Here is a 16,782-nt window from a genome sequence, read left to right on the forward strand (position 1 = left end):
TCAATCAGGTTGATCAGACAACATCTCCCCTTAATTAACTAAATCTATGGTTTCTAACTTTCCTCTAAAGTAGTGTAACAACAGCTATCAAATTGTGTCAGTACTTTAGATGGCAAATTCAGCTTTCTTCTCTAAGGACAGTGCGGAACTGTCAAAAAGAAGTTAACTCTCTTTGAGAGCTGTTACAACACTCAACAGGCTTGATACACCAGACTAAATTCAAGTTCTTAGACATTCACTTGTTTCAAGAACTTATTCTTAATACTAGTTTTTAGCCCCTCATCTAGAGTTGGTTTAAATGCAGGCTTAATATCTGAAATTTCATCTAGTAAGTATGTTTGCTTTTTCCAATAATTTGTTTCCCACTTCTTTGAGGGTAATTATTAATAAATGCATTCTGATATGAAGATACAGTGTTCTACCCAGGACCTATCAAATGGGCACCCCGCCTGGTGAATTTAACCGACCGCCCGGCTAAAATTAAGCATTTTCTTGCAACACTGTATGGTACTGATCTCGATCAATATTAATTCGAACATACTATGCGATCAAGGTCAATGCGACAGGAGCAGACACCAATCCAGTTGGAATTGTGATTGGATGCCGAAAGATCAGTAGAACTCAGCTTTCTGGTACGTAACCTAGCTATGCAGTTTAAGACCTCCCACTATTCGACCATCGCACTGACATCATACAGCCATTGCATAGTTCAACACTGCGAATTTAAATTACTCAGAATATTAATGTGTGCTTTATGTTGACTTATCAGATGCCAGTCAGTTGACAGCATCGATATGTTGGCTGAATTCTGTGATTCACTGTGTCGACTCAGATTCACTTTTGTTATTCAAATCTTTTGGACGCTTTCTGAGTCAACTCGGTGTATCAACTCACTCACTCTGCAGCCATCTCTATGGCAAGCTGAGTATTATAATTCTGCTAACTAGTACACCATGTTAAATTCTGTGAACTGTTAGATGCACTGTTTGTCTTGGTCTCCATACAGGAGCACAAATATAATAATATATATTGCAATAAAATAAAACAAAAAAATAAAATAAGAACCCATAATGAGTAAGAAGTTAAATCAGAAAATATTTAAATTTAAACATTTTTTTGTTATTATTTTTTTACTTCGAATTCTAATAAAATAGTTTTTTTTTTTTAATTTGTTATTAAAACATTCTACTTTTTAAATAAAAAGTACCTTATTTGTTACAGTGTGTTTATGGACATAATGTTAGAATTTTCATTTTTCAGTTAAAAAATATAACACTAGCCAATATTAAATTTTTTCAAAGTTTGTTGAACAAATTATCATTAAATCAATATAATGTTAAATTATGCAATTAATTTTTGCTCTGGATTGCTTAAGTCACATTTATAAATAACAAAAAATTTTATAATATTGCAAAGTATTAAACTTCATGACCCGGCTGGCAAAATTTTCTCGGGAGAACAGAGAACACTGAGATAGTTACACTGGTATTTATTATATTTGAAGCAATTATCCACACTTTTTGTGAATATAATTGACTTCCTTCTCCTCAAACTTAGAAACTATTAATTAATCAACAACACTGTTTAACATAGTTTTTTTTTCATCATTTTTAAACTGCAGTTTTTCATCCCTAACATATTAAAAGAAGCATAGCCTCTAATAAAAGAAAAAGCATTATCTAACACAAAATATATTAAGCTATCCTATACTTTTTGAAATTAAAAATATTACATGAAATAAAACTGCTGCTATATACATATTTATGCTATATACAATATTTTTAATTCAGAAATACTTTCTAGCATAAATGTGTGACATTTATATTTCAATAAATAAAATTAATTTAATTATTAAAAACATTTATAAACTAATTTAACAAAATTTATCAGCATCAACAAGAGCTGACAATAATAAATTTTGTTATATTAATATGCCATTATTATATTATGTAATACTTACATAATTAAGAGCAACTCGTCCCATATGTAAACCATCTTCCTGATCATGATTATACCCTTGTGACACAAGACGTGAGGAACTCCACACATGGACATTACTATACCTCCTAAAACAAAAAGTCAACATTTTATTAACCGTATATAAGACAGGCAAACTATTTTGCTCACTTATGTATTTTTGTCAGTATATTTTACACTGCAGTGAATACTGCAACTGTTTAGTTCACAGCAGTAAACTCCAATGGCATCACCGAAATATTAGGCTGCCATTTATTTAAATGAGAAACTACTAGTACAGTCAGTTTCTAAAGTTACTGATCCCTCATCAAATAGTGGAGTAACCTCAATTAGTCAATCCAAGAAATATTAGAAAAAACACATAAGTGGGCTAAATAGCACACACTAAAGGTTGCAACAATTGTAAAACAGTTATTAATCAATCCATACTTATTTAACAGTCCACGAGTAGTATATGAGTTGTAGTCAAGCTTTCTGGTCTTTTGCTGAAGCTACTTGCCATCACTTCTGTCCATCTATACTCCCACCAATGTTATGACCTAATTGTTATGTTGCATCCTCACAAATGATAAAGCTGACTTATTAGCATTCTACTTTTAAAACTTGTATCAATAATCTTGGCAAATCACCTGCTACCATACTAAACACACCACACCACACTCAGTGCTTTCTGTAGTCTTCTGACAGAAGGATGTTAGAAGAATTCAGAATGATCTTGATGCCAAGAAAGTTCCAAATTGCAAAAGCTTTTATATACTTGTTCTCAAAACCTGTGGCTCCTCAAGCTTTTTCATGTTTTGTGCTGTCTTTTCACACTTCCTTATTCCACTGCACGGAAATTTGCTTTTTTTCTGCACAGAAATTTGCTTATAATCAGCCAGTTCCTAACAAGGGTGATATATCATCTATTTCAATTATCATTCCATTACATTTAAACCTCTACTTTTCTAAAGTAATGAGAAGTCCATCAGCCAACATCTTAAACTATCTCAAAACTTTCCATCTGATCAATACCAATGTGATGATCATTGATCAAAATGATCAGTGTCAACTCACTGGTGATGTAATGCTTATGTTACTCATCTTTGGACAAATTCAATTGCTCTTGGTAATTCTAAGAGCTTCTGATCATGTTTAGCATAAAAGTCTTCTATCATCTTATGAACTGCCAACTGTTTTTTTTTTTTTTTTTGCAACTGGGCATCTAGTTTTCTCTGACTGATGGTGTAGATGACCCTTTAAACTTCTCCACTAAACTGGTGTTCTCGAAGGTTTAGTTCTTTCCCCACTCTTTTTCTCCTATATATGAATGACCTTCTTCACTGACTGGAAATCCTATCCATAGTTTTGTTGATCATAGCATACTACATCCCACAGTCCGATATGAAAAAACTTGATCGGCACAAAAGGCCTCACCTTCTCGAATATCTACAACCAAGTAGTTAAATGCTGATCTCCAGATAATTCTCCAATGTGGCAAAGAAAACTTAACTTCAAATCTTCTAAAACTCAGTCTGTCTTATCTCTTGCAAAAAAAGTCTACTGCTCTTATACTCAACTTCAACAACACTCAGTTCTGGAGAAAATCACGTACCTTTATTAGGATTACTCTGACTTCTAATCTCTCTTGGCCAGGAAAAACCTTAGATTTTCACTCTCAATGAAAACTACTCACTCTGCACAAATCTCAAATCTGTTTTACCATGGAATATATTTCCCATATCTGGTTCCCCCAAAACCTCTCAATTTCTAGACTCCATTTAAAAGAGAGCAGGCAGGTTAATTATTGACCCATTTCTTACAAAGTCTCTCCACTATTTGTCTCATAGACATTTCTGTTGAATGTCTTTTCTATAGCTACTTCCATGGGTGCTGTTCTTCCAAATTGGCAATTGTAATTTCCCCACGCTCTGCCAAACCAGTCTGAAGATGTCACAACCAGTCAGCATCCATTCACTGTCCAACTCCAAACCTCAGAACCAACTTTTCCTCTTTCTCATATATTTCCCATTCTACTTCTGTTTTCTGGAATAACCTTTCCTCACATATTCCTGAAATATATCTTCTGTCTTCTCAGCTTTCAACCCACATATGGATGTGGTGATATTTGCACATTCAACTGCAAATATATCATTCAGCAAAATAACTGAAGAATCTGCCAAAAAAGCAACTAACATACATTGTCTAAATGTATAACATTAAAAAAGCCATGCAGATGATAATTAAAGCAAATAAACTCTATACTTACAGAATATCCATGGCTGCTTTGTTGTATAAATCAATCTGTTCATTAGTTATCATTGCTCGACTTGGATGAAGCTTTTCAGGTACAACAGGATCCTGTAAAACCCACAGAACCTTGGTAGTAGACTTCATCCAATTTAAATATGGTACAAGCTTTGTCAAGTTCATTTTGTAACCCTCTAAGGCTTCTAAACTAGCATTACTTGTCTTAATGCTCCACGTAGCACTACCAGTCACTACTACTGTTGGCCTCTGACGAGAATCTTTTGTCATCCATTTCTTATATACCTCGTACATAGATTCATTAATCATAGGATGCCAAAAAAATTCCTAGAAGGGAAAGTTTTGGTTAATCTTAATTCATTACTAATATTTGCTTTTATACTTTTTAACTCTGAATATAAATTAAGATAAAATGACAGATTAATTTTTATACTTATTAAAACCGTAGATGATACAGCATATTATTATAGTTAATCAATATCACATCATTCAAAAACACAATGTATTTTGAAGTCATTAGTGTAACCTAACCAGCAATATAGGTTTTTATATGCATTTTTGTACAGTTTATTCAAAATAAACCTACAGTAGTAGTAGTAGTGGCATGTGATGCAAGAAAGCATCAGCCAAAAAAAAAAAAAAAAAAAAATCAGCCCATTCCCTCCAAATGCCTGTCCAGTTCCTCCTTAAATTTATTTAACCTATCAACTTCCAAGACAGATGGAAGTTTGTTCCAGCAATTAACCACCTGCTGGCTAAAGGCAAATTTCTGCACATCTATTCTACATTTGTCTTTTCTTAATTTGAATTTATGCCCCCTTAGGTTCGTAATCTGAACAAGTGGAAGGATCCCATCAGAATTCAGCGTGCTCAACCCATTCAAGGCCTTATACACCTCAATCAGATCACTGTGTATGTGCCTAGTCTCCAGCCACTGAAATTTGCAGAACTTAAGCCTCTCATGGTAAGAGGATCCCTTCATTCCTCTCACCAATCTTGTTGCCCTTCTCTGTACACGCTCAAGCAAATCTACATCCTTCCTAAAATGAGGCCTCCAGACCTCTACACAGTACTCAAGGAGTGGCCTGACCATTGCCTTATACAGAGGGACAATCACCTCCTTTTCCCTGCTAGCAAAATTCCTATATATCATTGACAAAACCCCCCATGACCTGTCCTGGCAGCCTGTCTGCATTGCTCAGAAAATTTCATATGTGACTGCACAATTACTCCGAGGTCTTTTTCATTTTCTACCACCTTAAGTGTAGTACCAAACAGTTGGTACGTTTCTCTGGGGTTACTTCTACCCATATGCAGTACTTGTCTGGTTAAACTTCAGTTGCCACTTCTTAACCCATCTGCCCAAATTTTCTAGATCCTGTTGCAGTAGCACACTGCCATTACTGTCATTAACAACCCTGCCAACCTTTGTATCATCTGCAAACTTTGACACTAAGCCTGACATACCTTCATCAACATCATTGATAAATATACAAAAAACAGTGGACCCAACACTGAACCCTGTGGGACTCCACTAATAACGTTAGTCCACAAAGAGCAGCACCTATTGATTACCACCCTGTCTTCTCCCACTCAACATCTTTTTATCCATTGTAGCAACTTACCCTTAATACCATTCTGCTCCAATTTGTACAATAGTCTTCCATGCGCAAGAGTCAAAAGCTTTCCTGAAATCCAAATATATGATATCAAAATTATTTTTTGCATCCAGTTCCTTTGTAACACATCATAATATCCTATCAAATTTGTCAGACAAGACTGCAGCAATAATTCAGACAGTATACACTGTCTGAATTATTGCTGCAGTCTTGTCTAGATGATCCTGCAATGCATCTTTAACCAGTGACTCCATTATTTTACCTGGAACAGAAGTTAAACTAACTGGTCTGTAATTACTCGTGTCACCCTTCGATCCCCCTTTGTGAATTGGGGATACATTTGTACATCTCCACTCCGTGGAGACCTCCCCTGAGTCCAAGGATGCTCTCATAATTATGGCTAAGGGTTTGCTTAGTTGCTTTGCCGCCTCCTTTAATATAACTGGATAGATCCCATCAACCCCAGGTGCCTTTCTTATGTTTAACTTCAACAATTTCTCCTCCACTTTGCTCTCAGTTATTACAAAATCATTAAGCACCCTGCTACAATTTGATAACCTTCTGCCATTTTCAAACCTTAATAACTCCTCATGTGTGAATGTAGAGGCAAAATACTCATTCAGTTTGTTTGCTATCTGAGCAGGATCATCAACAGTCGAACCATCGATATCAAGTGGACCAATCAGATTCATCCCCTTCCTTTTAGAGTTTATATAAGTAAAGAAATCCTTGCTGTTTTTCTTAGCATCCTTTGCCAAAGATTTCTCATAATATGCCTTTGCCTGCCTAACCTCCTTTGTGACCTGATTACAGACTAGCTTATATCTGCCATGGGCTTCTGAGTTGCTTGATAATTTATATGCATCCCATGCATTTTTCTTCTCTGTCACAAGTCTCATTAGTTCATTTGATAACTATTTAGGGCTAAGCCTTGAACAATATTTCTTAATAGGTATGAAACTTTTAGTAGCTTCCACGATTAATTCCTTGAATGCTTCCCATTTCCAGTGAAATTTTAAGTTTGAATTGAGTCTCGCAAATTGTGAATATCTTGTTCAATTTGATGAGACTGCCAAAACAAACCACAGCCAAATTGTTATAGCAGAACTGATGATGCTATAACAACAATTTGCTAGTGCACTGCAATTAGTATAGTATCATTATACAATATATGGCAACTTTAAATTTTATACAGAAATTTATATTTTATATTTCTATTCAGAATTTGTAGTGTTGCAACAGTACAAATTCTGGACCTCCTCAAGTTTTACAAATGCCCCCAAAATTCATAAACTATCAGTTTAATGTTATTAAACTGACAGTATACATCAATAATAACAGTGGAATAACAGACTTTTTTTCAGCTGTTGTTTTCATTTAAATAATATTAATTTAAAAAAAAAAAAATCACTTACAGCATCTACTTTCAAATCCTTATCACCAAATGCAAGAGCATGGTGAACACGATCGTGATGATCTCCTGTTGGATACTTTGGATCAATCTGATTTACAAAGGCAAAAAAAAGTTGGCGAATTCGAGAGTCACCAACAAATACTATATGTGTTTTGCCTCCCCAATAGGCAATATACCTCATACACATTCTAGATTCTCTAAGGAAACAGAAAACAAAAATTAAGTTACTAATAATTTTATAGCATAATTAGCATGAAAAAGAATAGTAAGTATATAAGAGTTACTTTCCTTAAATTACAAATATGGTAAATAAAAACTTGATACAAAAAACATTGATTATAATAAATACTTTAGTAGAGGGGATAATGGAATATACTGTGGGTTTGTTTGAAAAATCTGTTTATACTCACTGAATTTCTTAGAAAAGATGTGGGAATACCTAAACCTAAATCATGTGATTTTCTTGTGGCTATAGGATTTGACTCAGTCCCTCATGAGAGGATTACTATGTAAGGTGGAACATGTTGAGATTCCTGGAAATATTCTAGGATGCTCTCATCTAAGATTCTAAGGTAGCTGCACAGTAGGAGGAGGTTTTTGTTTTTTGTTTTAGTTAGTTGTTGGCGCATCAGCTTCTGTGGCCATAATGCACCTCTCAAGGTTTTTGCAGTACTCTGATCCAAGCCCGAGGCAGGATTCAAACCCGCAACCTTTGGGTTGCTAGGCAGGTACTTTACCCACCCGGCTAGCCCGGTCGGCATAGAAGGGTTGTGAATTATGAAAACCAGAAACAACATTGATGAAGGGATAGAGGGCATGATGTCAAAATTTGCAAACAATGTGAAGATTGGGAGTCTTTAATGATCAGGGTCAAACAGTGCTGTTTCAAGATGACTTGAAGAGGCTTCAAAGATGGTCAGAAAAGTGGCAGCTATGTTTTAATGCAGCAAAATGCAAGGTCATACACTAGTGCAGGGTTTCTCAACTGGGTTTCCGCAAGTGATTTAAAAAAAAAAATAAATAAACAACGTTTTTTGAACTTCGCACACCGTGCAATGCTATTGCTCACAGTGATGGCAGTGACTGAGCAGCCACATTAGCAATTCTGTTAGAGGTCTTTCAGCCCCGTATGGCAGTGTGCAGTAGGACCATTTTGTTGATTCCATTCTCAGTTAATGATGGGAGACAGGGAAGGCCATTGTAATTGGTAAGTGCTGTATTGCACCAGTAAGCTGATGATGTCAGCCTTTCCCACCCGAATTATCCCCCAACTGCTATTGTTGTAAACATTGCAAAACGTGGATTGTGTAAATTAGAAGTGAATTGTACTGTGAAGTTTTCATATTTTTTGCAATTTTCTCGTTTAGTTATTTATTATGCCCTGTTTTATACTTTATTAGTGCTTTGTGTTTTAAAAACATGACTGATGGTGCAACATGGCGATTTTTGAAGATGAGGTGTGAGATGGAAGAGGAGGATTCTAAGCCTACGCCTACGGACAATCTCTGATAAAGTTAGTGATGAATAATTACAATCTTCTGAGTCATTGCACCAGTGCAACAAGGGACACAAAAAAAATCCATCTTTACAATGATAGCTACTTATCAATGGGTTTTACATCGGCTGGTAATCAAAATTGTCCTATACCATTGTGTGTCATTTGTGGCAAACAATTACAAATGCACCTATGGTTCCAGCAAAATTGAAAAGACATAACTACAAATCACAGCCATTTCACAAGTAAAGGTGCTGATTATTTTAGATGGCTATTGGAAACTCAAAACAAACAGAGTAAAGCTTTTGTTAAAAAAAGTCACATTCAATGAAAAGGCTCAGGAAGCAAGTTATTTAGTAGCAAAACTTAACTGCCCAGAAAAGAAAAAGTAACGCAGTTAGTGAGAACCTAATAATGTCAGAATGTAAAATTACAGTGAGTAAAATGTTAGGACAAGATGCAGTACGAGAAATTGAAAAGGTTCCACTCTCAAACAGTACGATAAGTTGATGTATTGATGAAATGTCACATGATGCTGAGGAGTGTGTAACAAACTGAAAAACAACATCTTGGACTCCAATCCACAAAGGAGAATCAAAGGGAAACACAGGTAATTACAGACCTGTTAGTTTAACTTCTGTTCCAGAGAAATTAATGGAGGCACTGGTTAAAGAAGCACTGCAGGATCATCTAGACAAGACTTCAGTTATAGCTCGGACACAGCATGGGTTTGTTAAGGAGAAGTCTTGTCTGACAAATTTGATTGGATACTATGATGTAGTCACAAAGGAACTGGATGCAAAGAATAATTTTAATATCATATATTTGGATCTTAGAAAGGCTTTTGATACTTTTGCACATGGGTGACTGCTGCACAAATTAGAGCAGTGTGCCATTGGAGGTAAATTGCTGCTATGGATAAAAGAATGGATAAGTGAGAGAAGACAGAGAGTGGTAATCAATGGACACTGCTCTTCGTGGACTAAGGTTATTGGTGGAGTCCCCCAGGGTTCAGTGTTGGGTCCATTGTTGTTTTCTGTATTCATTAATGATATTGATGATGGTATATCAGGCTTAATGTCCAAGTTTGCAGATGATATGAAGGTCGGCAGGGTTGTTAATGACAGTACACTGCTGCAACAGGATCTAGAAAAGTTGAGCAGATGGGCAGAGAGGCGGCAACTGAAGTTTAACATTGACAAATGTAAAGTACTGCATATATGAAGCAGTAACCCCAGAGTAATGTATCAACTGTGTGGTACTACACTGACAGAGGTAGAGAGTGAAAAGGACCTGGGGGTAATTGTGCAGGCAGATATGAAGTTTTCTGAGCAGTGCAGATGGTCTGCAAGAGTAGCTCATGGTGTCTTGTCAATGATATACAGGAATTTTTCTAGCAGGGATAAGGAGGTAATTATCCCCTTGTATAAGGCAATGGTCAGGCCACACCTTGAGTACTGTATACAGTCTGGAGGCCTCATTTTAAGAAGGATGTAGAGCTGCTGGAACGAGTACAGAGAAGGGCAACAAGATTAGTGAATGGAACAAAGGATTGCTCTTACGAAGAAAGGCTTAAGTTTTGCAAATTACAGTGTCTGGAGACTAGGCACCAGTGAGGTGATCTGATAGAGGTGTATAAAGCCTTGAATGGTTTGAGCATGCTCAATGCTGATGGGATTCTTCCTCTTGCTCAGAATAATCGCCTGAGAGGGCAGAAATTCAAATTGAGGAAGGGCACAGTTGTAGGATGGATGTGCAGAAGTTTGCCTTTTAGCCAGTGGGTGGATGATTACTGGAACAAATGTCCATCTGTCGTAAAAGTTGATAGCTTAAATAGATTCAAGGCAGAACTTGACAAACATTTGGAGCAAGTGGACGGATGAAATAAGGGTGGATTTTTTTTTTTTTTTTTTGGCTGATGCTATATAAGCTTGCTTTCTTGCATCATGTGCCTATGCTAATGTAAGTGTCATGTTTGTTTTACTAAACTACTTTTTATGACATTTATTGCCTTTGATGATGCAATGTTTTCCACTGATACAGCAGTGTCTGGCTACTCCATCAAACTGATCATAACATACAGGCCCTGCACTTATAAAAAGTTCATGAAGAAAAAGTAGAGCTCTCTTCGTTATAATTTCCTTTATATCTAATTTGAATTTTTCATTGCTTTAATTAATTTATATTTTTTGTGCAGTAATTCACCATACTATTGTGTTATCAATGTTCTTTAGAAAAGCAGAGTGCATTGTAGGCTTTGCAAATTGTAACTAATTCATTCCTGCACAATCACAGCTCCTCTGAACAGCTCATGTCTAAGTGAGTTACTAACATAGTGCAGAAAATCAAAAACCAGGCACTCTGCAAATGATGTCCTGATTATCTTAGCTATTTATAGTTCACTATGGTATATACTATATAGTATTCTGGAAAATATAGTATTCATCTTCCAGAATTGAGGTAACATGATCCCCTTGCTGTCCACCTTCCCTGGGGATTCATTACAGAAGTCTTCCCCCCTTAGAGAAGGATTCCTGTAATAACTCCCCCCTCTCTGTTTCTATAATAAAAAAGGAATATTCAGGCTTCTTTAATAAAAACTCAAACAGGAATTGACAAATTATAAATAAAGATTCCAAGAAATTTAAAATAAAGTTAAACAATAAAGATGAATCCTTACATGGTACTATAGGTATGCATCATACATCCATATGGCTGCCATACTCTGTATCCTTGAAATCGACCATCACTCAGCAACCATTTACATGAATCAATCCCTGTAAAGATCAGTCAGATTTTTTTTTTTTTTTTTTTTTTTTGTATATACAAATACTATTATATACTATACTTTTGAAAATGCTGCAATAAAATAATTTTTAAATCATTCCAAATTAACTTATTTAAAACAGTTTTTGGGCTAGGCACAATCTTTGTACACTAGACTACATTTTAGCTCACTCCTAAAAAGAAAATTAGAGACAACTTTTAATGATACTATACTACATGTAACAAAATTTGTTTAATTTACTACTTGCAACATTATTAAACAGACATCAACTGAAATCCTGCATCCAAAGAGTTGAGTCTGACAACCTGAAGCAGGTAATAGCCTGTTTCAAGATGTCAATTTTTAGTAATGAAATTAAGGATCAGACACAACCAGAGATATACTTCCAGACAGAATATACCATAACATTTAGCTATATTTAATTATTATTTATTTTTTTTTTTTTTTGTAGCAATAACTGGCTTGCATCTATCTGGGCATGTTTGGGGGAATCTAAATAAGTTTTAATTTTTTCATTTACAGTATTATATGACAAATTTAAATGGATAATTTGAGAAGGTTTTCTTTTATACATTTTTATTCAATTGCCATGTTCCTTGTCAATGACATCTATGATTTCCTAAAGTAAAATGATTGAAATGGATCTATTTATGAAAGACAGTTAACTTGTATTTAACTGGCATGCAAGTTGCATAACACAAGCAGTCAGGGCAAAGCAATATAATTTATTGTGAAACAAACACACCTATAATTTTGCATCGACATTCACACATGAGGAGTTATTCAGCGAGGGGAATGCCAGAGGTGTATTCAACTCTGGCAGTAAGCTAGAGAATCTTATAATAACTGAGAGTAAAGTGGAGGAGAAATTGTTGAAGATAAACACAAGAAAGGCACCTGGGGTGGATGGAATCTATCCAGTATATAAAGGAGGCAGCAATGGAAGTAAGCAAACCCTTAGCCATAATTATGAGAGCTTCCTTGGACTCAGGGGAGGTACCCATGGACTGGAGATGTGCAAATGTGACCCCAATTCACAAGGCTGACACAAGTAATTATAGACCTGTGAGTTTAACTTCTGTTCCTGGAAAATTAATGGACACGCTTCTTGGTTAAAGAAGCACTGCAGGATCATCTAGACAAGACTTCAGTTATAGCTCAGACACACCATGGTTTTGTTAAGGGGAAGTCTTGCCTGACCAATTTGATTGGATACTATGATGCAGTCACAAAAGAACTGGATGCAGGGAATAACTTTGATATTATATACTTGGATCTTAGAAAGGCTTTTGATACTGTTGCACATGGAAGACTGCTGCACAAATTGGAGCAGTGTGGCATTGGAGGCAAATTGCTGCTATGGATAAAGGGGTGGTTGAGGGGGAGAAGACAGAGAGTGGTAATCAATGGACACTGCTCATCGTGGACTAATGTTATTAGTGGAGTCCCTCAGGGTTCGGTGTTGGGTCCTTTATTGTTTTCTGTATTTATGAATGATATTGATGATGGTATATCAGGCTTGGTGTCCAAGTTTGCAGACGATACGAAGGTTGGCAGGGTTGTCAAGGACACTACGCTGCTGCAACAGGATCTGGAAAGGTTGAGCAGATGGGCCGAGAGGTGGCAAATGAAGTTTAACATTGACTACATATGGGAAACGGCAACCTCAGAGCAACGTATCAACTCTGTGGTACTACACTGACAGTGGTAGAGAATGAAAGAGACCTGGGGGTGGTTGTGCAGGCAGATATGAGGTTCTCTGAGCGGTGCAGACGGGCTGCAGGAGTAGCTCATGGTGTATTGTCAATGATATATAGGAATTTTTCTAGCAGGGATAAGGAGGTGATTATTCCCTTGTATAAGGCAATGGTCAGGCCACACCTTGAGTACTGTGTACAGGTCTGGAGGCCTCATTTCAAGAAGGATGTAGAGCTGTTGGAATGAGTACAGAGAAGGGCAACAAGATTAGTGAATGGAACAAAGGGGTGCTCTTACGAAGAAAGGCTAAGTTTTGCGAATTACAGTGTCTGGAGACTAGGCACCAGCGAGGTGATCTGATAGAGGTGTACAAAGCCTTGAATGGTTTGAGCATGCTCAATGCTGATGGGATTCTTCCTCTTGCTCAGAATAATCACCTGAGAGGGCATAAATTCAAATTGAGGAAAGACAGATGTAGGATAGATGTGCGGAAATTTGCCTTTAGCCAGCGGGTGGTTGGTAGGTGGAACAGACTTCCATCCCTTGTCAGGGAAGTTGATAGCCTAAATAAGTTTAAGGCTCGGCTGGACAGGTATTTCGAACGAACAGAGGGGTGAAGTGGAAGTGGTTATTTTTTATTTATTTATTTTACTTTAATTTTTTTGGCTGATGCTGCATAAGCTTGCTTTCTTGCATCAAATGCCTCTACTAATGCTAATAAGTGATAGGTAGCTCATTTTGTAGATTTTTTCCAGAAAGACACATTAGACACAACAACCATTATAAATATAAAATGCTGCATCTACTATTTTCAGCTGTTTCATTCTACTCACTTTGAGTATCTCCAAACAAATTCAAAGCAGGGAGATGACACAGCAGTTAAGGGTGCATCATCATCACTGCCACTGAAATATACACCCCTAAATGACTTTCATGTCAGCTGAACTTGATCTGAACACAATACAAATCAGATAAGGATAAATATATAACTGATAAAATAAATAGTAATAATCATTTTAGAAAAATACTGATTCTTTCACAATACAGCTGATGAAAACATGGGAAAAGTGCTGTAATATATATGACCTTTACGAGGCCATCTTATTGTGTGTTGTAAATTCTCCTATGTATGACTGTCCCCAAAGTCATACACAGGATTTGTAATAAATAAATAATATACTACAAAACAATACATTATATTAACAGCAAAATGTATTATAAATAACAATTTTTGGGAAAAAATGTCAAATTTTCCAAATGACTATGTAAAATTCAAGTTTTACATAACCAAAACTGAACTTCTGAGGTAATCTCAATGCCAATTTAAGTCTAAGCTGACCACAGTTTGCTGATAGTATGCAATATAATTCTGTATATGCATCACTGTTACTCATATGGTTCTTTGTAATACAGTTTAGTGATAGCATGTAGTGCATAATCTCATGGTCCTTCCTTCCTTTGTAAAAAACAATATATCGAGGCTGTTTACCAAATCAAGTATCATGATCTGTTTCAGAAATTTTTATTTCTGAAAAAGATCTAATAAGCTACTATAATGGATAAATGACAGCTTATTAAGTTGTTATTCCACTCTGTCTTTTTTTTTTTTTGATTTGGTAGTTGTTGGCGCATTGGCTTCTGTGGCCATATTGCACCTCCCAAGGTTTTTGCAGTACTTTGATCCAAGCCCGAGGCGAGAATCGAACCCGCGACCTTTGGGTTGCCAGGCAGGTACTTTACCCACTCGGATAGCCCGGTCGGCTTCCACTCTGTCAGTTGCTTATAATTTTACATATGTAAATAACATTATTCACATGAATGTATTATGTAATGAATTCTTGATTACACAGGCATATTAATAATAAAATAATAAATTCCTAATTAAACTCAAAAAAATTTCACAATTCATTCTGACAGTTATAAAATAAAAGTCACTATAAATTAATTGAAATTATTAATTTCTAATGATCCAGCATTATGTCAACAGTACTGACTTTTGGTTTTAATATGAATAGAGTTTGATGTCTCTCCAGAAAGAGAAGCAATACTAACAAATACTGTTGAAGAGGTATCATTCTTCAGATTTACTCATTATCATTAGGCTTACTCCACAATGTAGTTATTCAATCATAGTCTTGAAAAACTTAGCTCACTGTAACATAGAGCTTAAAGTCACTCTTGCTTTAACCCAATACTCCAGAGCCCACTTCTGTTGTACAATACAATACAAAGCCAGAAACTATGCCACTTTGTCTGAAAGATTGGATTTCAGCAAAGCATGAGACTCGTCCTACATGGCAGGTTAATTTATAAGCTAGAACACACTGGAATCAGAGGGAAAATCCTCAGATGGATTGCAGAGAGGCAGAGGGTTGTGATTAAAGGTTACTCCAGATTTACCTAATATGCCTAATTTGCCTTTAGCCAGTAGGTAGTTGACTGCTGGAACAAACTTCCATCTGTCACTGTGGAAGTTGATAGCTTAAACAAATTCAAGGAAGAAGTGGATAAACTTTTGGAGTGAATACTTCTGCTAATGCTAATGTCAGAAGTGGGGTTCCTCAATTGGTATTGAGCCCATTATTCTTGATTTTCTTAAATGAAATTGATAAAAAGATACAGTGCATAATATCAAAATTTGCAGTTGTCAAGATTGGAAGAGAATTTAATGATTAGCATGAAGCAACACTTCTTTGGGATGACTTAGACCAGCATTACCCAAACTGTGTTCCGTGAAAAATCCTAATTAATAATGTTAAAAAAATAATAATAAATAAATGAATTTTGCATATTTGTAGCATACACCACTTTTGTATCATTCTAATTTTTAACTTTTTTTTTTTTTTTTTGGTTATTAATATACCGTACTGGCATCAACTAATCAAATAGACCTCGGAACACTTTATTTCTGTGGGCTTTGCATAGAGAAGGATGCTTAGATATAATGACAGCTACGATAAAGTAGCAATGTAGTGATCTAATATGCCATTCGTAAGCGATTTAGACTGGAGTAGATGGGTTGAAGGAAAAGCAAACCGATATCATGCTTCATTCAGTTGGATGAAACAAAGTAGCCTTTCACTGACACATTCTTGTATGTTTACACAGCAAGTCTGTAGCAGTGCAGAAAACTAGTAAGCATAACTAAACTCACTTCCTTGTATAAATATTTTTTTGATAATTATCAGTATTTTTAAATATTATTATCAAAATAAATGACCATGGATTTGTGGTTAAAAAAAGGAACTTTAAAACAAGAAGCAAATACTTCTAGTAGTGCAACTGTGGTCGATCAGAACGAACACAATATTGTCACACTTCCAAATGAGGATGAACAATCGCGGCCTTTTGTTCCCCAAAAATCAGAAGTGAAAAAACAGGAACCAACTAATAAAAGACCAAAATGAAAGTATGATGACAGTTATTTGAATTTAGGCGTTACATGTGTTGGAAATAAAGATGCTCCTGATGCACAGCGAGTCGTATGTAATAAAATATTAGCAAACAGTTCTTTGGTTCCCGATAAACTTGTGTTTCATAAATA

General features: G+C 35.8%; 1 protein-coding gene across 3 annotated transcripts in view; it reads right to left on the minus strand.

The window, feature by feature from the left end:
* The window catches only part of LOC150075847 (N-acetylneuraminate (7)9-O-acetyltransferase), a 156,865-nt gene that overhangs the window by 109,301 nt on the left and 30,782 nt on the right, over positions 1 to 16,782 (minus strand). For all 3 annotated transcript variants that reach the window (XM_090388141.1, XM_090388140.1, XM_090388142.1), the window contains exons 2-5: positions 11,433 to 11,529; positions 7,259 to 7,454; positions 4,226 to 4,551; positions 1,961 to 2,066 (exon numbers count right to left, since the gene is read on the minus strand). In XM_090388141.1, coding sequence (XP_090244267.1) covers positions 1,961 to 2,066; positions 4,226 to 4,551; positions 7,259 to 7,454; positions 11,433 to 11,529 — 725 coding nt within the window. The remainder of the gene's footprint in view (positions 1 to 1,960; positions 2,067 to 4,225; positions 4,552 to 7,258; positions 7,455 to 11,432; positions 11,530 to 16,782) is intronic.

The sequence above is a fragment of the Mastigoproctus giganteus genome, chromosome 13, assembly GCF_048544385.1.
Source record: "Mastigoproctus giganteus isolate SK-2022 chromosome 13, ASM4854438v1, whole genome shotgun sequence".
NCBI lineage: Eukaryota > Metazoa > Arthropoda > Arachnida > Uropygi > Thelyphonidae > Mastigoproctus > Mastigoproctus giganteus.